General features: G+C 39.7%; 1 protein-coding gene across 1 annotated transcript in view; it reads left to right on the forward strand.

Annotated features, from left to right (window-relative positions):
• dcc (DCC netrin 1 receptor) overlaps nt 1-27,400 on the forward strand; it is a 563,221-nt gene that overhangs the window by 355,586 nt on the left and 180,235 nt on the right. The window contains exon 17 of the mRNA XM_062031404.1: nt 14,370-14,508. Coding sequence (XP_061887388.1) covers nt 14,370-14,508 — 139 coding nt within the window. The remainder of the gene's footprint in view (nt 1-14,369; nt 14,509-27,400) is intronic.

The raw sequence follows: 27,400 nt of genomic DNA on the forward strand, positions 1-27,400 counted from the left end.
ACTTCTCTGCCATCCCTGTGGAGGTTGGGGACATTGAACAGGAATGGGCAATGTTCAAAGCCTCTATTGCTAAAGCTGCAGCTGCGAGCTGTGGCCAGAAGGTCTTAGGTGCCTCAAGGGGCGGTAACCCTCGAACACCGTGGTGGACAGTGGTGGTCAGGGAAGCCGTCCGACTGAAGAAGGAGTCCTACCGGGGTATGTTATCCCGGGGGACTCCGGAGGCAGTTGCAAGGTACCGACGGGCCCGAAGGGCAGCGGCCGTGGCTGTGGACGAGGCTAAGCAGAGGGTGTGGGAGCAGTTCGGGGAATCCATGGAGAAGGACTATCGGGCGGCACCAAAGCTGTTCTGGAAGACCATACGGCACCTCAGGAGGGGGAAGCAGGGAACCATCCAAGCTGTGTACGGCAAGGATGGGACTTTGCTGACTTCAAGTGAGGAAGTCGTAGGGTGTTGGAAAGAGCACTTTGAGGAACTCCTGAACCCAAATACATCAGACACACCCTCCCTGATAGGAGCAGGGCCTGAGGATGATGGGGGATCGACGTCGATCTCTCGGAGTGAAGTCACTGAGGTAGTTAGACAACTCCACAGTGGCAAAGCTCCGGGGGTTGACGAGATCCGTCCAGAAATGCTGAAGGCTCTGGGTGTTGATGGGCTATCTTGATTGATACGCCTTTTTAACATTGCGTGGAAGTCTGGGACAGTGCCGAGGGAGTGGCAGACTGGGGTGGTGGTTCCCCTTTTCAAAAAGGGGGACCAGAGGGTGTGTGCTAATTACAGGGGTATCACACTACTCAGCCTCCCTGGGAAAGTTTACGCCAAGGTAGTGGAAAGGAGGGTCCGGCCGATAGTCGAACCTCAGATTCAAGAGGAGCAATGTGGATTCCGTCCTGGTCGTGGAACAACTGACCAACTCTTTACGCTTGCGGGAATCCTGGAGAGGGCCTGGGAGTATGCCTATCCAGTCTACATGTGTTTTGTGGATTTGGAGAAGGCGTATGACCACGTCCCTCGGGAGATCTTGTGGGAGGTGCTGAGGGAGTACGGAGTGAGGGGAACCCTGCTGAGGGCCATCCAATCTCTGTACAACCAAAGCGAGAGTTGTGTCCGGGTGCTTGGATGTAAGTCGGATCTGTTTCCAGTGGGGGTTGGTCTCCGCCAGGGCTGCGCTCTGTCACCAATCCTGTTTGTGATTTTCATGGACAGGATTTCTAGGCGGAGTCGTGGCCATGGCGGAGAGGGTATACGTCTCGGGGGGCTAAAGGTTGCGTCACTGCTGTTTGCAGATGATGTGGTCCTGATGGCACCTTCGGTTCGTGACCTTCAGCTCTCACTGGATCGGTTCGCAGCCGAGTGTTCAACGGCTGGAATGAGGATCAGCATCTCCAAATCTGAGGCCATGGTTCTCAGCAGGAAACCGATGGTTTGTACAGTCCGGGTAGGGGACAGGACTCTGTCCCAGGTGGAGGAGTTTAAGTATCTCGGGGTCTTGTTCACGAGTGAGGGAAAGATGGAGAAGGAAATCAGCCGGAGAATCGGAGCAGCTGGGGCAGTATTGCAGTCTCTCTGCCGCACTGTTGTGACGAAACGGGAGCTGAGCCAGAAGGCAAAGCTCTCGGTCTACCGAGCTATCTACATTCCTACTCTCACCTATGGTCATGAAGTGTGGGTAATGACCGAAAGAATAAGATCGCGGATACAAGCGGCCGAAATGAGTTTCCTCAGAAGGGTGGCTGGCATCTCCCTTAGAGATAGGGTGAGAAGTGCAGTCACCCGAGAGAGACTCGGAGTAGAGCCGCTGCTCCTTCGCTTGGAAAGGAGCCAGCTTAGGTGGTTCGGGCATCTCGTGCGGATGCCTCACGAGCGTCTCCCTAGGGAGGTCCTCGTTGCACGTCCCACTGGGAGGAGGCCCCGCGGCAGGCCAAGGACCAGATGGGGGGATTACATCTCCTCTCTGGCCTGGGAACGCTTCGGGATTCCCCAGGAGGAAGTCGCAAATGTTGCTCTGGAGAGGGAAGTCTGGGGGTCTCTGCTGGAGCTGCTGTCCCCGCGACCCGATTCCGGATAAGCGGTTGAAGATGGATGGATGGATGGATAATTTGACGTAAATTGGTACCCGGTAGTACCGAGGGACTTCAGTCGGTACCTGTAAGAGGACCAAATTTGGACCCCATTCCTAGCAAACCACAACAAGGCCTGGGCCGATAACACATTTTGCTTGACGATATATTGACCTCCAAATTATTGCCGGTAAACGATATTATTGCCATTATTTTTTTTGAGACCAAATTAACCACTCAAGTAAGGACAATAAATAATATTAATGAAAGTATACCCTTTCAAATGCAATTAACTTGTATCTCTCGTATATTTCAACATTATAATTGAAATGAGGCAGCACAGTGAAAAAGGGGTTAAAATGTGTGCCTCACAATAACAAGATCCTCGGTTCGATCCCCGGGCGCGGGGTCTTTCTGTGTGGAGTTTGCATGTTCTCCCCATGACTGCGTGGGTGCCCTCCGGGAACTCCGGCTTCCTCCCACCTCCAAAGACATGCACCCGGGGATAGGTTGATTGGCAACACTAAATTGTCCATCGTGTGTGAATGTGAGCGTGAATGTTGTCTGTCTATCTTTGTTGGCCCTGCAGTGAGGTGGCGACTTGTCCGGGGTGTGCCCCGCCTTCCGCTCACGTGTAGCTGGGAGATGGACAAGCAGTAGAAAATGGTTGTATGGGTGGTAATTGAAATGTAAACTTTTAAATACCAAGTTGAATAACACAAACACATAATAAACATAAAATATACCCTCTAAGCAAAATGTTGCACTTGAAAAAAAATCACAACCAAAAGCAATGAAACTGTTTCTGTCTTTGTTAAGTAGGGTGCGGGGAACCCTCAAATATTAACAACCAATACATTAAATAAAACGGCTAAATAAAGTTATTGTGACCAAAATGATCACGGTTATCATTATTATCGTGGTATTGTTGAATGTGCTCAAAAAGTACTTATACACACACTAAAATCTTTGAACCAAGTTGTATTTTGTTGAACAACTAAAATAAATAGACACACAATATACTTTTTTGGCAGAGGAAACAACCAATATTAGCCTGATAAGAGTAAAAAAAAAAAGTATTTGTGTGTTTACATATGTTTATCTTCTTCCATTTTAAATTGTAAAGGGTGATCAGTTGTTTCACTTCTGGCTTGTGTGATATCACGCCAGTTAATTTCCTGTTGAAGGGAAGTCCTTCTGTTTCAACTCGAAACTGTCATATTTATTGATAGCTTTGTGCAAAAACAATACATCACATGTTGAATTTGAATACTGTAGCTCAGTTATTTAGACGGCAATGTGTTTCTACAAATTTAGGTTGGAGAATGACGTTTTGTAATGAGGAAAGATGTTAATGTTACCAGTTAAGCTAGCTAGCAAGCTAGAAACAGTGCGTTCATGTGTATCAAAGTGCAGTTATGAACAGTTATGAACGGTGTTACAGTATCAATCAATGTTTATTTATATAGCCCTAAATCACAAGTGTCTCAACGCGTTACTGTAACGCCGTTAGTTTTGGCGGTAACTAGTAATCTAACGCGTTATTTTTCATATTCAGTAACTCAGTTACCGTTACTACATGATGCGTTACTGCGTTATTTTACGTTACTTTTTATGTAGTATAAAGTGTGTTTTATCGGAGCGCTGCAGTGTCATCGTTCTGATTCTTCTTGTGTCACAAGCCGGAGAAGAGAGACATGCGCTCTGTGTGTGTCTGGGTGTGGGTGTGAGTGTGGGGAGGGAGGAGAGGGGTGTGGGGGGCGTGTCTGATCATGGCGGAGCCAGAAGTCGAGTTTGTTAACATGGAGCTATTTTCACTACTTTTCTTTTGTCGAGCACAAAGAAAATAACATTTTAGTTGAATGTAAATTGTGCTTTGGATCAAAGATCCCATCTACTGCCCAAAACAGCAATTCAAATCTGCTGAAACAAGCTACATAAGCAACATGCTTTGACGAAGCTAGTAAAGAGAGACAGAGACTCCGATGCCACTTCACCTCCACCACCACCATTTAAGGATTAACTCTGCCTCTGCTCATCATTCAGCACTGAAGGTACACACTCTGTCAATCAATGTTCCCTCTAATTTTTCATGTGTGAGCAAACGCAAAAACTCCCTGAGCATTCAGTGGAGCCCATGTGAGCAACATCAGACGTGCACACTGTGGCTACACCAGCAGCACACCTGTCCGAAACCTGACTAAATAACAAGTTCAATCTCCATCCATCCATCCATTTTCTACCGCTTGTCCCTTTCGGGGTCGCTGGAGCCTATCTCAGCTGCATTCGGGCGGAAGGCGGGGTACACCCTGGACAAGTCCCCACCCATCGCAGGGCCAACACAGATAGACAGACAACATTCTCTTATTATTATAATCAAATGACAGCAGTAATTTCCATTTCTAATGTAAGTGTTTAGGCCCACTTACAATGACAATAACAAAAAATATTGTTTTTCATGAACTGTATTGTATTGTTTGTCTGGGTGGAGCTCCATCTTTGGAAATAATGTGTACCCCTTTCAGACATTGCATTTAGTTCCCATTAAAATATTCACATGTTGCACAATGAGATGTAAGCAGGGGATCATGTGTACTTTCCTGCAACTTCTTGTTTGTAAAAAATATTTTTTTTTTATTAGTATTTATTTAATATACTAACAGCATTTCATTATTAATATTTATAAATTAAGATTTCTAATAAATGACACTAGAATAAGCACACATTTCATTGGTAAATCATAGAGTAACAACCTGGAATTACACTTTATGTGTGGTGTTGGAGTTAAATAAATGATAAATGGGTTATACTTGTATAGCGCTTTTCTACCTTCAAGGTACTCAAAGCGCTTTGACAGTATTTTCACATTCACCCATTCACACACACATTCACACACTGATGGCGGGAGCTGCCATGCAAGGCGCTAACCAGCAGCCATCAGGAGCAAGGGTGAAGTGTCTTGCCCAAGGACACAACGGACGTGACTAGGATGGTAGGAGGTGGGGATTGAACCCCAGTAACCAGCAGCCCTCCGATTGCTGGCACGGCCACTCTACCAACTTCGCCACGCCGCCCCTTTGTCCGACTTTTTGTGTGGCTGTAAATGCATCACTGGCTAAGTGCCATATGTGCATGTGTTGGCGCAAGTGAGAAAGAGCGAGCGGCTGCTGTTGATATAACAAAGTTGCTTTTGGTCTGGTTTGTACTGCAGAAAATGACCACTTTTGCTAGATATAATTTTTTTTTACTAATGTTTTGGTGATGTGTTTATGGCCGACAATAAAGAGTTTTGCCCAGTAAAGTGATGGATGGAATTCATGTCCTCAAAGCGTCTCGACAGACGTTACAATATTTGAACAAGGATGACAAAAAGTGTTTTCTCTGTCGTGTCCGTGTTGTGTCGAAAATTGTTATGCGCTTATTTTTTATTTGATTTTGTGCGTGGCATAGATTTGCCATGCGCAGAGGACGCTTGAGCAGTGCGCAATTGCACAGGCGCACACCTTAGAGGGAACATTGCTGTCAATTCTCTTATATACTCTTTCATTCTAGACTTCTAGAGTGTTTGATTATCACATCACTCTAAATGTATAGACTATAAAGTTCACAAACATAAAGAGGGATGCTAGTGGGCAAGGCCAATCTTTCCTTATCTCTAAACTAAAACTGGGGAAATGTGTAGGGTGTTCTGGGCTTCAGACATGATTTTGTGCCAGAATTCCTTGAGGAAAAATTGCCTGGTTAGGCTTTGTGTATGTAGTGTGTGCCTTTCTTGCTTTATAGCTATGCTGTTATTATGCTGTTTGTTACTTATGTATGTTATGTTGCAGCTATTTAAAATAGTTTTGTCAATTTGTTCTGGCCAGAAACAAATTGGCCTTTGTAATACATCTTTGTCTTTGTGTGTTGTAGAGCACCTTGCTTAGCAGAGTTCAGTGATGCAAATGCATGTCAAGTTGATCAACAGATTGTATTATTCTCCAGTGCAATAACAGTACTGAAATAAAGACTAAAAGAGCATTAATGGGAGCCTTAAAAAAAGAAGTAACTAAATAGTTACTTTTCACAGTAACACATTACTTTTTGATGTAAGTAACTGAGTTACTTTTGAAATAAAGTAACTGTAACTAGTTACTGGTTTTCAGTAACTAGCCCAACACTGGTTATGAATGACGCTTTTTCGACCATTTTAATGTAATACAGCAGTGGTTCTCAAATGGGGGTACGCGTACCCCTGGGGGTACTTAAAGGTATGCCAAGGGGTACGTGAGATTTTTTTTAATATTCTAAAAATAGCAACAATTCAAAAATCCTTTATATATATAAATAAAAACCTATCTTTTTTTCCAAATAGTTCAAGAAAGACCACTACAAATGAGCAATATTTTGCACTGTTATACAATTAATAAATCAGAAACTGATGACATAGTGCTGTATTTTACTTCTTTATCTCTTTTTTTCAACCAAAAATGCTTTGCTCTGATTAGGGGGTACTTGAATTTAAAAAAAATTCACAGGGGGTACATCACTGAAAAAAGGTTGAGAACCACTGTAATACAGTAATACTAACCGTCGGGAGTTTTACAGCGGTTATAATTACTACCGTTTATTTGCGGTTCAAATGCCTGTAGCCGCAGAAACCAATGCAAAAGAGTGATCGCTCTTGCAAACCGTCTTGTTCGCCAAACACGCACATTAAAAAAACACAAAGACAAACTTTGATATGAACGTAAGAGCTGGATTAAACTATGTGATGCTAACGGATCAGCGGCATCGCTTCGCCGCACAAACAGTCAAAGACACCTAATAAATTCCAAGAAGATTCACCCCTTCTTTTCATTCCGCTATAGCACAAACGGGTGCAGCTGCTGAAACTGATGAAAAGCGTGTATGCTCTTGAAGCATGCACACAGCGATTTATCGACGCTGGAATACCTATTTTACTTAATTTTCCTTTATCGTCGATAAATTGGCTTATCAAATATCGGCCCAGGCCTCACCACAACTGCTAACAGAGTAGCCAGAGACTATGGGGGATAAACTTGGTACAAAACCAGTGAAGTTGACACGTTGTGTTATTCGTAAATAAAAACAGAATACAATGATTTGCAAATCCTTTTCAACTTATATTCATTTGAATAGACTGCAAAGACAAGATATTTAATGTTCGAACTGAGAAACTTATTTTTTTTTTTGCAAATGATCATTAATTTAAAATTTAATGGCAGCAATACATTGCAAAAGAGTTACCACTGTGTTACATGGCCTTTCCTTTTAACAACACTCAGTAAACGTTTGGGAACTGAGGAGACCAATTTTTGAAGCTTTTCAGGTGGAATTCTTTCCCATTCTTGCTTTGTTGTACAGCTTAAGTTGTTCAACAGTCCGGGGTCTCCGTTGTGGTATTTTAGGCTTCATAATGCGCCACACATTTTCAATGGAAGACAGGTCTGGACTGCAGGCAGGCCAGTCTAGTACCCGCACTCTTTTACTATGAAGCCACGCTGTTGTAACACGTGGCTTGGCATTGTCCTGCTGAAATAAGCAGGGGCGTCCATGATAACATTGCTTGGATGGTAACATACACTACCGTTCAAAAGTTTGGGGTCACATTGAAATGTCCTTATTTTTGAAGGAAAAGCACTGTACTTTTCAATGAAGATAACTTTAAACTAGTCTTAACTTTAAAGAAATACACTCTATACATTGCTAATGTGGTAAATGACTATTCTAGCTGCAAATGTCTGGTTTTTGGTGCAATATCTACATAGGTGTATAGAGGCCTATTTCCAGCAACTATCACTCCAGTGTTCTAATGGTACAATGTGTTTTCTCATTGGCTCAGAAGGCTAATTGATGATTAGAAAACCCTTGTGCAATCATGTTCACACATCTGAAAACAGTTTAGCTCGTTACAGAAGCTACAAAACTGACCTTCCTTTGAGCAGATTGAGTTTCTGGAGCATCACATTTGTGGGGTAAATTAAACGCTCAAAATGGCCAGAAAAAGAGAACTTTCATCTGAAACTCGACAGTCTATTCTTGTTCTTAGAAATGAAGGCTATTCCACAAAATTGTTTGGGTGACCCCAAACTTTTGAACGGTAGTGTATGTTGCTCCAAAACCTGTATGTACCTTTCAGCAATAATGGTGCTGTCACAGATGTGTAAGGTACTCATGCCCTGGGCACTAATACACCCCCATACCATCACAGATGCTGGCTTTTGAACTTTGCGCCAATAACAATCCGGATGTTTTTTTTTCCTCTTTGTTCCGGAGGACAAGATGTCCACAGTTTCCAAAAACAATTTGAAATGTGGACTCGTCAGACCACAAAGCACTGCATCAGTCCATCTTAAATGAACTCGGGCCCTGTGGGTTTCTGGTGTTGTTGATAAATGGCTTTCGCTTTGCATAGTAACGTTTCAACTTTCACTTATAAATGTAGCGACAAACTGTAGTTACTGACAGTGGATTTCTTAAGTGTTCTTGAGCTCATGTGGGGATATAGTTTACACACTGTTGTCGGTTTTTGATGCAGTACCGCCTGAGAGGTCACGGGCATTCAATGTTACGTGCAGTGATTTCTCCAGATTCTCTGAACCTTTTGATGATATTACAGACCTTAGATGGTTAAATCCCTAAATTCCTTGCCATAGCTTGTTGAGAAATGTTGTTCTTAAACTGTTCAACAATTTGCTCACACATTTGTTCATAAAGTGGTGACCCTCGCCTCATCCTGGTTTGTGAATGACTGAGCATTTCATGGAAGCTGCTTTTATACCCAATCATGGCACCCACCTGTTCCCAATTAGCCTGTTCACTTGCGGGATGTGCCAAATAAGTGTTTGATGAGCATTCCTCAACTTTCTCAGTCGTTTTTGCCACTTGTGCCAGCTTTTTTGAAACATGTTGCAGGCATCAAATTCCAAATGAGCTAATATTTGCAAAAAATTATAAAAAAATTCCAGTTCGAACATTAAATATCTTGTCTTTCAATTGAATAGAAGTTGAAAACGATTAGCAAATCATTGTATTCTGTTTTTATTTACGATTTACACAACGTGCCAACTTCACTGGTTTTGGGGTTTGTATTTCGTATATTCATCATTCATCGTTTAATTTTCAAAGCAACTTTTGCACAGAAAAAAACATGGTTATGAATACCATGTACGTTAGCCCTTAATTATGTATTTGCATTGTTCTTCTTTTCTTAAGGTGCAATGGTTACATAACGTACAACTTCAATGATTATAACAACATTTAAGTGCACAACTTGGAATTAATTTGGAGTTAACAGGCTGAAATATGAACAGATGTGGATACAATTGTTGGCATCCTGCCGTGAAAGAAAAAAAAAACCACAATGGTCAAAGCAGTAAATAAAAAGTCCATATTAACAAGCTACAAAGCTTCTGGAAGACAAATGTAGAGCTTTTTGGCAACGCTCTATTATAATAAGTCCAGAGAGTGCGAAGTGATTCAAATTGGTTGAGAAATGTGGGAGTATTTAATGGACAAAAAGTGGTGGAATAAGAATAGTTCCAAATTGTGTAGACGTGTTATCGTTTTCAGCATTCAAACATATACAATGTGTTTCCTAATTGTTGATGGAAAATATTAAAATTGGTTGCATTTTTGGTACTGCCCCCAGTACATGTTTTGTTTTTGTTATTTGTAAAAGACAAGCAACAAAAGAAAAAGTCATAAGTTGTCTGCTGTGATCTTACATGCATATACTGGTGTATATAGTTGAGGTTTCTGTGGTTTATCCATTATACAGTGCTCAATACCGGGGTAGAGCGGAATATACAATCCCCTGAAAAGCAGAGAAACCTGCGAAACAGGCTTGTAGGGATGAAATAGCCTATGTGTTTTTTCCTGACCTATAGTATACTGTTGTGTGTGTGTGTATGTATATATATATATATATATATATATATATATATATATATATATATATATATATATATATATATATATATATATATATATATATATATAAACAATGGATAGACGGGAGACAGCATGAAGGGCAACACCAAAAAAACAGCAGCGGTTATAGCAATTTTTAGAACTTGGCTCAGAGAACCTGCATAGAAGAAAAGAGTGAAGGAGAAGAGAAAAAACAACAAAAGACAACACAGCACCATTAATAACAACATCACTTGCTCGTGCTTGGTTTACTTTTGGGAATATTTATGTAAAACATTAAAAAGCAGTAAAATAAGTAATCAAGTATCAACACTAATGGTACAATATTATCATTCTTTATGCTCCGTCGGTACCCTGGTTGTAAGGTCAGAGTTTGGTTCAATATACACTACCGTTCAAAAGTTTGGGGTCACCCAAACAATTTTGTGGAATAGCCTTCATTTCTAAGAACAAGAATAGACTGTCGAGTTTCAGATGAATGTTCTCTTTTTCTGGCCATTTTGAGCGTTTAATTTACCCCACAAATGTGATGCTCCAGAAACTCAATCTGCTCAAAGGAAGGTCAGTTTTGTAGCTTCTGTTACTAGCTAAACTGTTTTCAGATGTGTGAACATGATTGCACAAGGGTTTTCTAATCATCAATTAGCCTTCTGAGCCAATGAGCAAACACATTGTACCATTAGAACACTGGAGTGATAGTTGCTGGAAATGGGCCTCTATACACCTATGTAGATATTGCACCAAAAACCAGACATTTGCAGCTAGAATAGTCATTTACCACATTAGCAATGTATAGAGTGTATTTCTTTAAAGTTAAGACTAGTTTAAAGTTATCTTCATCGAAAAGTACAGTGCTTTTCCTTCAAAAATAAGGACATTTCAATGTGACCCCAAACTTTTGAATGGTAGTGTAGGTACAGTAAGGAAACAAAATGCAACATATTTCATACCTCAACTACTGGATAATCACAACAAATAATAAAGACCATTAGACAGTTTATAGTCATGGTTTATTTAAGTTAACTTAAACCACGTTTAAACAATTCAACATGTCCGAAAAGGAGTAGGAAGAATAATTTATGTTTGTTCACTTCTTTTGTTCAAACATCACTTCTTCTGTTCTAACATCACCATTCAAATTACAAGAAGAAAACAATAGAATATATGCACTGTAGCTAATAGGGCTGTCAAAGTTACACGATAATAACAAGTTGATGCATATTTCCTTTAACGTGGTATATCTGCTAAGGAGTGTTTGTTCATTTTGTGTTAAGATGTTTAAAAACATATTTAATAAACAAACATTTGCAAAAAGCAAACTGTCCAGTCCCTTGTTGCAAATGTATGAAGACTGTCCCAGTTTAAAATACTGTATTTTTTTAGAATGGCACAGTGATGATAGTGCCTAGGTTTTTTTATCCAGAACTTTGATTGCTTGTTTGTACAAGATTTCCAATGTTTTTTTTTTTTTACTCTGACCAGCCTAAGACCAGCTGGTAAGGCAATAATTGAAGTGGCTGAAAATCATCGAATGCAAATACAATTTTGCAGCTTCAGATGACATTTCATTTCGAATTGCATGAAAATTTGCGAGTTTAAACTTGATTTTTTTTTACACAATTTGCCAATATGGGCGTTAAAGGAAAGCTCTGACTCTATTATTAACCAAAGATATTTATATTGGCTGACAATTTGTATTATTTCTCCATTAATATGTACGTCGGGGTCAGATGATACTTTTTTTGTTTTAGTTACATACGTGCCTACAGTTTTAGAAATAATTAGCTGCAGAAAGCACTCCTGCAACCAAGTTGTAACATAGGACATTGTTTTAGTGAGTTTAACGGCAACAATGTCTTTGGTTTGACCATGATATTGATAATGATCCATACGATACCAGCAGGACTTAAACATACTTTTATTATTTTGTAGCGTGGATTCATTATAGTTTAATCAAATTAAATTAATCAAACATAGAACAATGTAAGTATGTAAAACACTAACCTATCTAGAATTATTCATTAAGTGAAGTTCATGGCACTGTAAATTAAATTATCCAGAAAAGTTTGTTACTTGATCCTTTCTAATACAATTCTCCCTTGCAGACTTTGTATGTGCAAGTAATATGCAACTATAATTATTTGATACTTGTTGATATTGACGAACGTGTTGTTTCAGACTGCAATATTGTTCAATTAAGAACATCTAATAAGTATGACTAGCGTGTGTGCTATTGTCTGCTTAGCTGTTGTGTTGATGCTAGCACCTCGTGACCTATAGCCTACCATGTTTACCTTTTATAAATGACTAAAATTCAAGACAAGAACCAACTTTTTTTTATTATTGGAAAACATGTTAACTAGATATTGGAGATTAATGTAGATGCAACACAAGATCATTTTGTACTTTTTTTTTTTTTTTTTTTTTTTTGCTGGTATCGGTTCAATATATCGACATCGGATCGAAACACCCCTGATTTTCACGATTTATCATTTCCTTTAACTTCTTCGGGTCCTTAGCGGTCCAAGTGCCTTGAATTTTCCCCTACTTCCTTAAAGGGGAACTGCACTTTTTTTGGAATTTTGCCTATCATTCACAATCCTTATGAGAGACTTTTTTGAAGGGGATTTTAAAAATGATAAACAACTCTTGGAAGATATGTTTATGGGAGTCACCCTTGTAGCCTTCAAAGCCCTCTAAAACAACTTCAAAACCCTCCATCAACATTCCAAGTCTACTGTATATGTAATGTAGTAACAGACACTTTCATAACAATATGTGATATGTACAAAATTTACTGAATTATGGTCATTTTAAACTTCATTTTAAAATAATTTTACTCAACTAATTCCTTGGCACATTTATTTCCATATCCAAAGCTGCAAACTTCCGACTTCTGGTAACAAATGTGTGTCCTACTTCCGGAAACAAATGCAAGGGTGTTTTCTTATCATGGCAGACTTGGCAATAGACAACGAAGTTTTTGTTTTTAGACAAATGAGAATTCAAAACCTTATAATGTTGAAGCTGAACATACTGAGGATGAACTACTGCTTCTAGAAGAGAGCACGAAGGAAGAGTGAAACGTTGGAGCAAATGGAAGCCGAGAGAGTGAGGTGAAAGTTACTTTGGCCTGGTAAATGTGGAACTTGACCTATGCTATTTCGACATAAATAGAGTGCTTACCCAAATAAACCAGAAAAAATGTGAGTGAGTCACACTTTAATAATGTACATGACACACGCAGCACGCCATGCGTGTTAGTACAACTACAGTCCTAAGGCTGTCTAGCTAGCTGTGTACTAACAAAACATGGAATCTGGGCTAATACTTTACAGATACTGTGATATGATTAGTTCCGTTTTTCAGTCAGTACATCTTGTTATCTTATTGCATTGTCTTGTGCATTACAAACCCAAACGTGTTTTGAGCTAACGTAGAAACTATCTTATCTCTTTCTGTAGCTAGCTTTTACAGCTAAAAAAATAATAATTTAAAACGTGTACGCATGTACAACACTTGAGACCTTCAGTATGTGGGATTAAATTATGGAATGGATTAAGCAAATAAATCAAACAATGTACTAATTTAATCCACTTCAAGAAACTCTTTAAACTTAAAGTGTTTACAAAGCACAAAGAAGAAGAACCATGATAACCATTTTGAATGTATTTCATCCATCCATTCATTTTCTAAATAATCTTACTTATCTCAACATACAAAATATAACTTACTTCACTAATTATTATGTATTTATTGTTATCGTTCTTACTTATGGAGTATTTTGTGAATAAATTGAAAACAGGAAGTGAACACAAGTTTTAGCAACTGATATGTAAAGGAAAAGGAGTAGGATTAAATAAGCTCTGCTTCTTCCTACTCCTTTCCGAACATGTTGAATAAAAAAACTGGAAATGGTGATGTATCATGTTGTATGCATGCATGTTCCAAATAAACCCAAACTCAACTCAACTCAACTTAATGAAGTATTGTTGATGTTTTTTATTTTTCATTTTTAAAGTGATTTCAAGGTAGATTTGATTGCTCCCATTAGCTGTTTTCCTAGCCACCAAGAATTAGCAGATGTATACATGTTAGAATGCAAAAAAAACCAAAAACATTTTTCTTCTTGTTTCTCATAATGAAAAAAAAAAAAAAAAAGTGCAGTTCCCCTTTAGGTTGGGTTCTTTCTTGTCTCTCCATGTCTTATCATTCCTTTCAGCTTGCCCCCCTTCTCCAGCAGTGCGGTTGGCCAACATAATTTTTTTCCAAAGACACAAGCATATGTTATTTGATGTCTTGATAAAGATTATTCAGATGTATTGTAAGCACAGGCTGACAGTTAATAACCAATGATGCCTCTTTCTTCCCAGTCTGCAGACACCACCGCGCTCAGCCACACAGTAACTGGCCTCAAACCCAACACCATGTATGAATTTGCTGTCATGGTAACCAAAGGTCGGAAGTCTAGTACCTGGAGTATGACAGCGCACGCCACCACCTATGAAGCAGGTACGTCAAAATACCTAAGAACATAGTTGTTTATTTTTGGATACATGCACTTTTCTTTTCTTGAACCTAATTTGCACATTTTTTGGAAGAGAAAGGGTAGCTTTCCTAGTTTAGACCCCACACACACAAAAAAATAAAATTAAAGTATAGAGTACTCAACAGCTAAATGTAGGACTTTAAAGTCAGATATATTTTACAATGGCGTTGTTATTGTTAGCATATGTATGCAGGAGCATATTGTATCTGACAATATTCTGTTACATTGCCGTACAAATAACGAGCACTGACTGAGAAAAAAAGGAACTCACATGGTTCATAAAAGAACAATGCACATTTTTTTTGTTTGCAATTTTGCCCATCATTCACAATACTTATGTGAGAAAAGAAAACACATATTTAATTTTTCTGGGGATTCTAAAAACAAAAAACTGCTCTCAAGAGGCGGTTAACAATGCAGCAATTGGGCTTTACATATTTTGCCAGCAAAGCGCTCTAACAAAACAGTCAGAAACAGCCAACAGCACTACATTTACATATTGTAACCTTCATAATAACCAAGCTATAGTAAAAGCTGACACAGCAGAGCGACATTTTTTTTTTTTAAAGATTAGTAACAAAGCGTCTTGCTCACAGACAGCGAAGCTAGCTGATGAGTTCTTTCTGTTGCTACTGGATCCCCTGAAAAAGGTTGTACAGATACCATTATTTTGGTATCGGGGCCAAAATGTATATCGATACTTTTCAAAATGAAGTGGACCACAAAAAATTTCATTATTGGCTTAATTTTAACAGAAAATCTTATTTTAGATTTAGATTTAGATTTAGATTTAGATTTAGATTTAGATTTATTGGTCCCCTTGGGGAAATTAATTGTCACTGCCGTACATTTGAACAATAGACATTACACATCACAAAAAATAACAAAAAGACATCATACATGACCAACACACATTTACAGGCTTGTCAGACAGGTCGGCCGGGCCTGCTGTTAAGGGCGGCTATAGCTGCAGGGATAAGGCTTTTCCTGAGGCGGGCCCTCCGGAATTTGATAGTTCTGTACCTGCGCCCTGATGGTAGTGGGATGATGTATTGGTGTAGTGGGTGAGTGATATACTGGACTATTGTTTTTGCCAGTCGAGTGATGGACCTGTGGTTTAAGTCTGAAATGTTGGGTGTGGGTAGGCCGATGATTTTAGCTGCTATGTTTGTAATGCGTGTGAGTTTGGTCCGGTTGGTTACAGAAAGCATGGTGAAAAAACATGTGGAACAGTACATAAGGATGGGTTGAACAATGCTTTGGTACAGTAATAACAGGAGATGAGGTGCAACATATAGTTCTTTAAGTTTTCGGATGGCTGACAGTCTTTGTTGACTTATTTTTTGAATGTCCGTGGTGTGCTGATCAAAGGTGAGTTTATTGTCCAAGGTTAGGCCCAGGTATTTAAAAGTGTCAACTGTTTTAATTGTCTGTGTGTTTATGATGATGGGGTTCTGAGGTGAGGGTGAGTTGAACCATATTTCTTTTGTTTTATTGACATTGATTTCCAGATAACTGGCTGTGCATGACTCTGTGAAATGTTTGACTGTGTTATGATAGTCCAGGATGGATTGACTGTTGGAGATGAGTGCGAGAATGGCTGTGTCATCTGAGTATTTTAAGTATGTTGTGGTGGGTGAGATGCTACAGCAGTCATTGGTATAGAGTGTGTACAGGAAAGGGCTCAACACACATCCCTGTGGGACCCCGGTGTTGATGGTGAGCATGATACATTCTTTTTGCTTTCAAACAACCATTTTAGAAGATTAAAATAAAAATGAAAGGGCATTAAACACACTGTGCTGTTCTTATTGCACTCAAAGAACAATTTACAACTTTCCATTATTACATAATAGCTTGCCATAATCTAGGATTAGGTTAGAATAGAATAGAAAGCTTTACTGACATTGTATTAAATGCTTCATGATTTATGGTTGCCACTCTTGGTCTGTGCTATAAGACAAATACAATCATTAGTAAACACTAAAATCAATACTATAGCTGTTAAAACTACACAGATAAGACATATAGCAGGTACAACACACTAGGGTTGTACGGTATACCGGTACTAGTATAGTATCGCGGTACTAATGAATCAAAAACGGTACTATACTCTGATTGAAAAGTACTGGTTCACAATTAATTAATTTTTTTTTTTTAACGGGCATGACGGCGCGCCGTCACGTCATTCCAATGCTGGGTTTACGAGCAGAGAAGCATGTTCGGCAGCACACAATCACAGAGTACTTACAAGCAGACAAGGTGTGTAGACAGAAAAGGGAGAATGGATGCACTTTGACCTAAAAACTAAAGATTAAGTTGAAGCTATAACACTGTAACGTCATCAGGAAGAGGTGCTTTAAGATATGGCTAGCTAACGAGCAGCGAACATCCATCCGCAGTCGGCAGTGTTTTAGCTACTTCTAAATCACTAATCCTCGCCTCCATGGTGATAGATAAAGTGAGTTTTTTACAAGTATCATCCCTTCAGGACGAGGAATAGCTAAACATGCTTAACTACACACAGTCGGAGGATACAACAGTTCACTGGCGTCACCGCTAACAAAAGCTAGAGTGCCTGAATGTAAACAAATGCCATAGGTGGATCTACGCCTGACATCCACTGTAATGATACTAAGTACAATAGTGTCTGGTCGATACTACTATGATTACATCTATATTTTTTATTGTCACAAAATCTTTTTTCCTTTTTAAAAAATTCATATTATGTTTATAAACTCAGGAAATATGTCGCTGGATACATGAGGACTTTGAATATGACCAATGTATGATCCCATAACTACTCGGTATCGAATCGATACCTAAATTTGTGGTATCATCCAAAACTAATGTAAAGCATCCAAACAACAGAAGAATAAGTGGTTATTACATTTTAATTTTAAGTGTAGATAGAACGTGTTAAAACAGATTAATAATATTTTTTTTACAGCTTGTCCTTTATAATTTTGACCAAATGATAGAATGAGAAATGACACAATATTTTACTGCATACATCAGCAACCAAATTAGGAGCCTTTGTTTGCTTACGTACTACTAAAAGACAAGGTGTCTAGTAAGTTCACTATTTTATTCGATTGCAATAAGAAACATATGTTTAATGTACCGTAAGATTTTTTGTTAAAATAAAGCCAAAAATGCCATTTTTGGGGTACCCTTTATTTAGAAAAGTATCGAAAAGTATCAAAAGTATCGAAATACATTTTGGTACCGGTACCAAAATATTGGTATGGGTACAACCCTACAACACACATTGTTAAAGATAAAACACAAATTAAATTGTGGAAATTAGTTATAAAATGTGTTCACTTTTCACGTGCATTAGTTTACGGTAGGTGGGCGGTTTTGACTGCGCTGCTAATTGGCAACGAGCCAACCAGCTGTGTGCGTGTCTACATATCTATATGTTGCACAGAAGGGGAGTAAGTTAACTACATTATTACCTTTTGCTCTTTAAAACTCATTGTGAAGATCTGGATGCTTGTTATTTAAAGTCTACCTAAATCTGAGTGCAATATAGTATTGCCAGCCCTGGCGAGGCATGCTTTAAAGCCGCACTCCGTGGCCCTTCCAAGTTAAAAGCTGAACCTTTATGGTTAATTTTGAAGCCAAAATACTTGAGTGTGCTTCCCCCTCAGCCTTTTTATTAATCAGTACAATTGCCGTTTTTTTTGCCATTCTTCCTCTCCACACTGTTTCTGCTTGTATGCAATTTGTGTGCGTGTGCGCGCTGACACACTCAACATGTTTTATTTTGTACGTGTTTGGTATTTCTTGTTTAGCACTTAGCTTTAGTGCTACATGATGGTTTGGTTTAGTGATTCCCTATTGCTGGATCTGCTTAGCACTGAACGTCTAAAACGTGTTGCTCATCCACCGTACATTTAAGCTAAAAAATACAATGTTGTGGATCTATACTAGTAGTAATTGTTTTTGTTGACAAAAATAGCATCAGTAAAATCAATGAACCCGGGGAAAAAAAGTTCCAGTTGTGCTTAAAATGACCAAACTACTGTAAATACTACATGTTACCTTAAGTGTACCTGTTACTACATTACATATATAATTACAGCACGTATATCACACTTGTTTTTCAGTGGGCTTTGTAGGCGAAGTAGATGACTCTCCATTACCTGCATTGTTAGTCGGCTTTTATTAGCAGAAAAGGGAAAATGTGTGTTTTTTTTTCTCACATAATGATTGTACATAAAAATTCCAAAAAATGTGTAGTTTTCCTTAAAGGCCAGAAGATAGAAACCATAATTCAGGAAGACGCAGAAGAAAGTTACAAAAGTGGAAAGAACCCACCTGTTACAGAGGGCGATGAAAGTACTAATATGTATTTAATATCAGGGTAGTAAATGCAGTTATCTCATTTAGTAAAGTGTTTAAATCTCCTTGTGTGTGTCCCTGAAAAGTGATTAGCTCTAATGATGAAAAACAGAAACCATCGGTTTAGTGTTAGGTACCCTACCCTACAGCAACGACATGACAATTGTCTACAACAATGAAAATCAAGAGCAGACCCACACCAAAATGTCAAGGTATCCCTTTCAGCGTGTTTACAATCATGTTTGTTGGATTTGTCACCCAATTAAGCGTGAACGGCATTAACCCACTTGCTCCCCCGGGGTGTGCTGGAATACATTGACATTCAGAGTGAGCAGATGGACAGAGCCCACTCAGTCCCTGCACTGGTCCACTGGTTTTAAAATCACACAGACAAACACACACACACACACACATGCACGGACGCACGCACGCAAACCAAACGTTTACAACAAAAGAAAAAATACTGACTTTACTGCATCTCATGCGGTTAATTCCCTATTCTTTCGAAGAACATTAAATATGACACATTTTATTTTTATCACAAAAAATTGTACGTTAAAAAAAAAAAATGTAATCATGTAAAATCGCTAATGCTATTCAGTAGCATGTCATTGTCAATTAGCTAGCAGTTTGCACATTTTGAAAAGTGGAACCTTACTCTTTAGCGCCATCTACTCATTGGCTTTGTGGTTAGAGTGAGATTGGTAGGTTGTGAGTTCAAAGCCCGGCCGAGTCATACCAAAGACTATAAAAATGGGACCCATTACCTCCCTGCTTGGCACTCAGCATCAAGGGTTGGAATTGGGGGTTAAATCACCAAAATGATTCCCGGGCGCGGCCACCGCTGCTGCTCGCTGCTCCCCTCACCTCCCAGGGGGTGAACAAGGGGATTGGTGAAATGCAGAGGACACATTTCACCACACCTAGTGTGTTTGTGTGACTATCATTGGTACTTTAACTTAACTTTAACTATAAGGGCTGCAACAATTAGTCAACATAGTCAACAACATCGATCATAAAATTAATCGACAAAGATTGGTTATTGTGGACGATTTGCTTAATCAAATTGTATTTGCTAGATTGCCAGAGTGTAAACATTAATTACACGTTTGTTACTTTAGGTAATTAATTGCAGAAAACATTACTGGATAAAACAACCTTTTTTGCATTTGAACTTTAAGTCTGTTTTTTTTTTTTTATGTGGTTTTATAATTTCTGTAATAAAGTAAAGCCATTAGTTTCTCAGTATGCGTATTTTGTTATAATTGAGTTTACATTGGTTCTAAATATCAGCAGACCTACTCAGTGGCCTACTCAGTGGCCTACTCAGTGGTGTAGTGGTTAGAGTGTCAGCCCTGAGATCGGTAGGTTGTGAGTTCAAACCCCGGCAGAGTCATACCAAAGACTATAAAAATGGGACCCATTACCATTGCTTGGCACTCAGCATCAAGGGTTGGAATTGGGGGTTAAATCACCAAAAATGATTCCCGGGCGTGGCCACCGCTGCTGCCCACTGCTTCCCTCACCTCCCAGGGGGTGAACAAGGGGATGGGTCAAATGCAGAGGACAAATTTCACCACACCTAGTGTGTGTGACAATCATGGGTACTTTAACTTTAACTTAAGTTGAGCACTCAACTTTAAACTCAAATGTGTACAGCAGATCATTTCACTAGTCGACTAATAGAAAACAAATTATTGCTGAATATTCGAACTATTAAAATAACCGTTATTTGCAGCCTAACTTTAGGGTGGCCCTGCTGACAAAGCCAATCCAAACCAGCCCGCCCTCTGATTTTGTCTTACCTCCTTACCACATCATGCTCACTTATCACAGAATCAAATACCGAACCTGAGGAACAGAGCGTTCTCCTCCGTCTCACTTACTTCCTTGTAAAACTTTGTTTTTTTTACATTATGTTTAGTCCCTCAACGGACATTCATGCGTTCTTGTATTACACAACACAACAACGCCACACCCATGCAGGAATGAAGGCAAAAGCTTTGCTTCCGTTCACCCCCGATCCTAGACAGTGGCGAGCACCCACGTGGGATTGATGGCAACTTTCAATCTTTAAAATATTTTTTGAAAAATCAATCTGGTTGTTGGTATTAGTTATTGTTGTAGGTAGGTAATTTTGTGGCGAGTTTGGTCCGCTTTACAAAATAATAAAGCCACAAATCATATGGGATATTAACTTTGTTGAACGTCTATTTTATTTTTTTTATACACACACACCGAGCACCCACTGGCAGAAATGTAGGTCGGCGCCTATGACCCCGACCACAGTTTGCATGTGGACCATTGACTGCGAGTGTTGGACTTTATTGACATCGAGTTTTTTTTGGCCGCGTTCACGTTCATAAAATATGAATAAATGCAAATGTGGAAGAAAAAGTTTTGACCCTTAAACCCTGTGAAGCGTCACCTTCTTATAAGTGCTGACAAGTGAATGTGACTCACTTGTCAGTGCAGTGCGCTCGGGTGATTGGCCTCATTCCAACACGATGCCATCTTTGTGCTTCTGCATAAGTGATTAAAGCCTAATGAGCATGTTCTGAACATCCATGCTCCTTTTCTGATGAGACGTGATATGGCAGCACATACTGTACTTAAGTACTCTACAGACTAGGAGGTTTTTGCCAAGGTCCATCTTGGGTTAGGGGGTTAATTGATATTTTGCGTCAGTGAAGAAGAAACAAAGCAGAAGTCATTCAAAGATATTTTAATGTGTAGAATGTTACTGTATGGCATGTTATCCATTTGGGCAGATTGCCTTTACTTCATATTCACCACACAAACACTCACCAATTCCTTGCCTTCCTGATGCTCATCCAACCACCAGTCTGGATTCAGCCTGTACATGTTCATGGCTTCACAGACAGTTGAACATTACACAACGCATGTCCGCGGTAACACAGACATTTTGTTAAAATGCACATTTCCCCTGTCATGTACTATTTGTCTGATCAGAATCTTGAAAAAGCAACCACAGCTTACTTGGTGGCTTTTTTTTAATCACCTCTGTTCATCATTGAGAGATGTTATATAAAAAATGACATGTACATTATATTACAATTCAGTGCACACTTACATTGAGTTCAGAATCTCCTGGATCACAAACACCAAATGTTGGCAGTTCTGAAAATGTACTTTGAAATAAAGAAAGAACATATTTTCATACAAAATGATTGAAATAGTGATATTTTTTGGGTGCCTTATCAGCATTTTTGCTATTGTGAAAAATGAAATTAATTGAAGAAATATAGTAAAAACATCCATCCATCCATTTTTTCGCCGCTTATCCGAGTCCGGGTCGCAGGGGCAGCAGTCTAAGCAGAGATGCCCAGACTTACCTGTGCCCGCCACCTCCTCTAGTTCTACAGGGGGGATACCGAGGCGTTCCCAGGCCAACGTGTCCTAGGCCTGCCCCGAGGTCTCCTCCCGGCTCGAAATGCCCGAAACACCTCACCAGGGAGGCGTCCAGGAGGCATCTATGGTATCGTATTTTTCGGAGTATAAGTCGCTCCGGAGTATAAGTCGCTCCGGAGTATAAGTCGCACCGGCCGAAAATGCATAATAAAGAAGGAAAAAAACATATATAAGGCACACTGGAGTATAAGTCGCATTTTTTGGGGGGAAATTTATTTCATAAAACCCAACACCAAGAATAGACATTTCAAAGGCAATTTAAAATAAATAAAGAATAGTGAACAACAGGCTGAATAAGTGTACGTTATATGAGGCATAAATAACCAACTGAGAACGTGCCTGGTATGTTAACGTAACATATTATGGTAAGAGTCATTCAAATAACTATAACATATAGAACATGCTATACGTTTACCAAACAATCTGTCACTCCTAATCGCTAAATCCGATGAAATCTTATACGTCTAGTCTCTTACGTGAATGAGCTAAATAATATTATTTGATATTTTACGGTAATGTGTTAATAATTTCACACATAAGTCGCTCCTGAGTATAAGTCGCACCCCCGGCCAAACTATGAAAAAAACTGTGACTTGTAGTCCGAAAAATACGGTAGATGCCCGAGCCATCTCAGCTTGCTCCTCTCGACGTGAAGGAGCAGCGGCTCTACTCTGAATCTCTCCCATTCTGCTGTCCACCATTTTCCGACTGAGAACATTGGCCTTAAATTTAGAGGTGCTGATGCTCATCCCAGCAGCTTCACACTCAGCTGCAAACCGCCCCAGTGAACGCTGAAGGTCCCAGCCCGATGAAGCCAACAGGACCACATCATCTGCAAGAAGCAGGAATGCGATCCTCTTGCCACCAAACTGGAAACCCTCCACACCCTGACTGCGCCTAGAAATTATGTCCATAAAGATAATGAACAGGACCGGTGAAAAAGGGCAGCCCTGGCTGCGTCCACTAGGAACATGTCTGACTTATTACTGGCAATGCAAACCAGACTCCTGCTACGCTTGTACAGGGACTGTATGGCCCGTAGCAAAGGACCCTGGACCCCGTACTCCTGGAGCACCCCCCAAAAGACACTGTGAGGGACACGATCAAAGGCCTTTTACAAATCCACAAAACACATGTGGACTGGTTGAGCAAACTACCATGCCCATTCCAGTACCTTAGCGAGGGTATAAATCTGGTCCAGTGTTCTACGACCAGGACGAAAACCACATTGTTCGTCCTGAATCCGAGGCTCGACTAACAGCCGGACTCTCCTTTCCAGCACCCTGGCAAGTGTGATCCCTCTATAATTGGAACACACCCTCTGGTCCCCCTTCTTGAAAAGGAGGACCACCACCCCAGTCTGCCAATCCAGAGGTACCGCCCCAGAATTCCACGCTATGTTGAAGAGACGTGTCAGCCACGACAGTCCCACAACATCCAGGGTCCCCAAAAAGGCCATTTGGCGCATACGCGCAAAGGAGGTGCAGGGAATTAACCCTCGCGTTCACCGGGGATGACTCCAACAAACAGGCGCCAAGCTGGGGACTCTCATGGATCCCCCTGCAGGTGGTCGGTCTGCGGGGGGTGGGGGGTTCCACGTCTCTCTTTCGAGCTGTAGTAAAAACAGTTAAACTGTAATATTGTACAGTGTGGAATATTCCAATATACCAAAATACCTTTATTAATCAGTAGAATTGCTGTTTTTTCCCATTCTTCCTCCCCACTCTGTTTCTGCTTGTATGCGATTTGTGTGTTTGTGCACTGACACACTCAACATCGTATGCCTCGGCTCAGCAATGTCACCGCCGCACAGCAGCATGCGGATGAAAAAAACATTTCCGGTATTTTTTAAAGACAGTAAAGAGCCGTTTTTAATTAATTAGCCCCATGGTACTTTGTTAGTACGGGTATACCGTACAACTCTATGCTAGAGTTTGTAACAAATTAATGCTAGATTATAAATCATCCATTGCTCCTGTATAGTAGAATGTTGTGACCATAAATCAAGAAGTTGGTCAACCGTGAAATTCAACTTACAGTAGACCTGAAGACATCGCAAGGAAGACACGGCAAGATGCTCCTTTCATCCCTGCATTCCAGGGGGGCCCATTAGGTCGACCGCATTTCCTCTTCTCAGATTTGTGGGCGCTTTGATGATCAGCGTATATTTTGCATTTTAATGAAGACAGACAAAATAGATTGCACGCCTTGTTTTGCTCACTTAAGAAACATAATCCACTTTGCACACGTTTAGTAGAAATAGCTGTGCGTGTGTCATCAAGTTTGCACATGTTTTAACACACGCAAACCTTTAGTAAATCAGGACCTATGTGTCCAACCCCAACCTGGAGATAAAGATTGCAGTTCGTCAGGCCTCTACCTTCACACTTGTACAACTTGGGTGTCCCACCTTAAGACTAAGCTCCTTCTGGTAGCTCTTAACCACAATAAGGTGGCAATCTCGCAGGGGGGAAACTAAAAAATAAAAGTAAAATAAATGAAAAAGTATCCTTCATTTACATTTTACCAACCATCACAACATTTATCGTAACTTGATGGCCTAATTCTTCAACCAAATGTAACCTTTAGTAGGACTTCACACACAATAGTCAATATTTACAAAACCGAAAAGTACAGTAGTCTTATAATAATAATAATAATACAAAAACATTCTTTTCAAACTAGTCTACCATCAGGCCAGTTGAATCATGCCTTAAAGATTAAGATTAAGATTAGTTTATTTCAAAGGGGACAATGCAATTTTATAAAACACATGACTACACATGGTTGAAGCCAGAATTAGCCAGAAGGCCAGTTTTCATCTGTAGTCCCCTAGCCATGATGTAAAAAAGGCAGTAAAATGTACAATTTAACAGAAAAAGAAAAGAAAGAGAGAGAAAAAGAAAAAAAAGCACACAATATATATATACGATATGATAAAAAATAAAATACAACATCACAACATAACGTTTATCATAGCATCAAAACAGGCTCATCTTTTAGTGTTGGGAGCTGTAGGCGTTATTAAGCCACATTTTTTTAAAAATTGTGAAAGCCTTGTAAGTTGTGACCAGTTCAACCTCCTCAGGTACTGAGTTGCACACATTTGCACTCCTTACTGAAAGTGCTCCTGCACAGAGGAATATAACAGTCACCTCTGACAGAGCCTCGAGTGACACGCTCACGGCTGTTTCTTTGGCTGATGAACTCTGCCAGAGGATCTGGAGCCAATTCATGCAGTACTATATAGGTCAATTTTAAGTCTTCAAATGTGTGAAGACTGTACCAGTTTAAAATACTGTATTTTTTTTACAATGTCACAGTGATGATAGTGCCTAGTTTTTTTTTATCCATAACCTTAATTGCTTGTTTGTACAAGATTTCCAATGGTTTTTTTGTAACTCTGACCAGCCTGAGACCAGCTGGTAAGGCAATAGTTGTAGTGGTTGAAAATCATTGAATGCAAATACATTCATTAATTTCGAGTTGCACGAAAATGTGCGAGATTAAACTTGATTATTTTACACAATTTGCCAATATGGGCTTTAAAGGAAAGCTCTGAATCTATTATTAACCCAAGCTTCTGCAATCTCCACTCATTTACACAGAGAAACTTAACAACACTGCCTACATGTTTTTTTTCAAGTTGTGTTTTACTGTACCATCTTTTTTGATTGATTGATTGAGACTTTTATTAGTAGGTTGCACAGTGAAGTACATATTCCGTACAATTGACCACTAAATGGTAACACCCGAATAAGTTTTTCAACTTGTTTAAGTCGGGGTCCACTTAAATTGATTCATGATACAGATATATACTATCATATATACCAGGGGTGGGCAATTAATTTTTACCGGGGGCCGCATGAGCAACCCGAGCACTGCTGGAGGGCCACATCGACAATATTTCAATTAAATTTTGCTCAATATTATTTTTGATATATACCGTAAGATAAATAATAATAATAATTAATAATAATAGTAATACTTCAACATAGTGTGTGTAACAGCATTCCATGACTAATATAAATAAATTAACATTAATAATAAATGACAGTAAAATAAGCACACGTATGACTGAGGAGTCATAGTGTAACTTTGTGTGGTGTTTGAGTTGTCCGACTTTTTGTGTGGCCATAAACGCACCAGTGGTTTAGTGCTATGCGTGTTGGTGACAGATGACAAGTTGGTTTTGGCCTGGTTTGTACGGCAGAAAATGACTAGTTTTTCGAGATAGAAGTGTTTTACTCATGTTTTTGGTGTGGTTATGTCCGAATATAAACAGTTTTGCTCAATAAAGTGATCGATATAATTCCTGTCCTCGAAGCATCTCGATAGAAGTTACAATAATTGAACGGTGTTCACATGAACGGTGTTGACGAACACCGTTAGGGCCGCTTGTTGTCACTGTCACTCAAAGTTGCATTGCAAAATTACATAGAATAAATATGTTTATTTTGTTTAGAATTCAGATGGGATTTGATTTGGTGCGCGGCATATATTTGCTGCGCGCAGCGGACGCTTGAGCAGTGCGCAATTGCGCAGGCACGCACCTTAGAGGGGACGTTGCTTTGCAGTTCATGTCTTGTTGGAAACACGCCATTCTTCATCAACTTTTCTCTTTTTAGCGTCTCGGTGTAAACCGTGCATCACTTGTCGCTGCGTGTGCACCTTCACTCGCAGGTTACACACGGACACACGCCCATAAATAATACTTTTCAAAATAAAAGCAGCACAGTTGTATTGCGCGCACGACATAGATGTTTTTTCAACTTTATTTTGTAATTAATGATTGCAGCTGTTCACATTCACTCACAATCACGCACACGCATACGTCCATACGGAAAAAATACAAATAACGATTTTCAAAACAAAAGCAGCACCGTTGTATTGCACACTCGACATAGATACTTTTTTAAATTTATTTTGTAATTTATAATTGGCCTCACGCGGGCCGGACAGGGACGCACAAAGGGCCGGATGCGGCCCGCGGGCCGCAGAATGCCCAGGTCTGATATATACTATCATCATAATACAGTCATCACACAAGATAATCACATTGAATTATTTACA

The sequence above is a fragment of the Entelurus aequoreus genome, linkage group LG21, assembly GCF_033978785.1.
Source record: "Entelurus aequoreus isolate RoL-2023_Sb linkage group LG21, RoL_Eaeq_v1.1, whole genome shotgun sequence".
NCBI lineage: Eukaryota > Metazoa > Chordata > Actinopteri > Syngnathiformes > Syngnathidae > Entelurus > Entelurus aequoreus.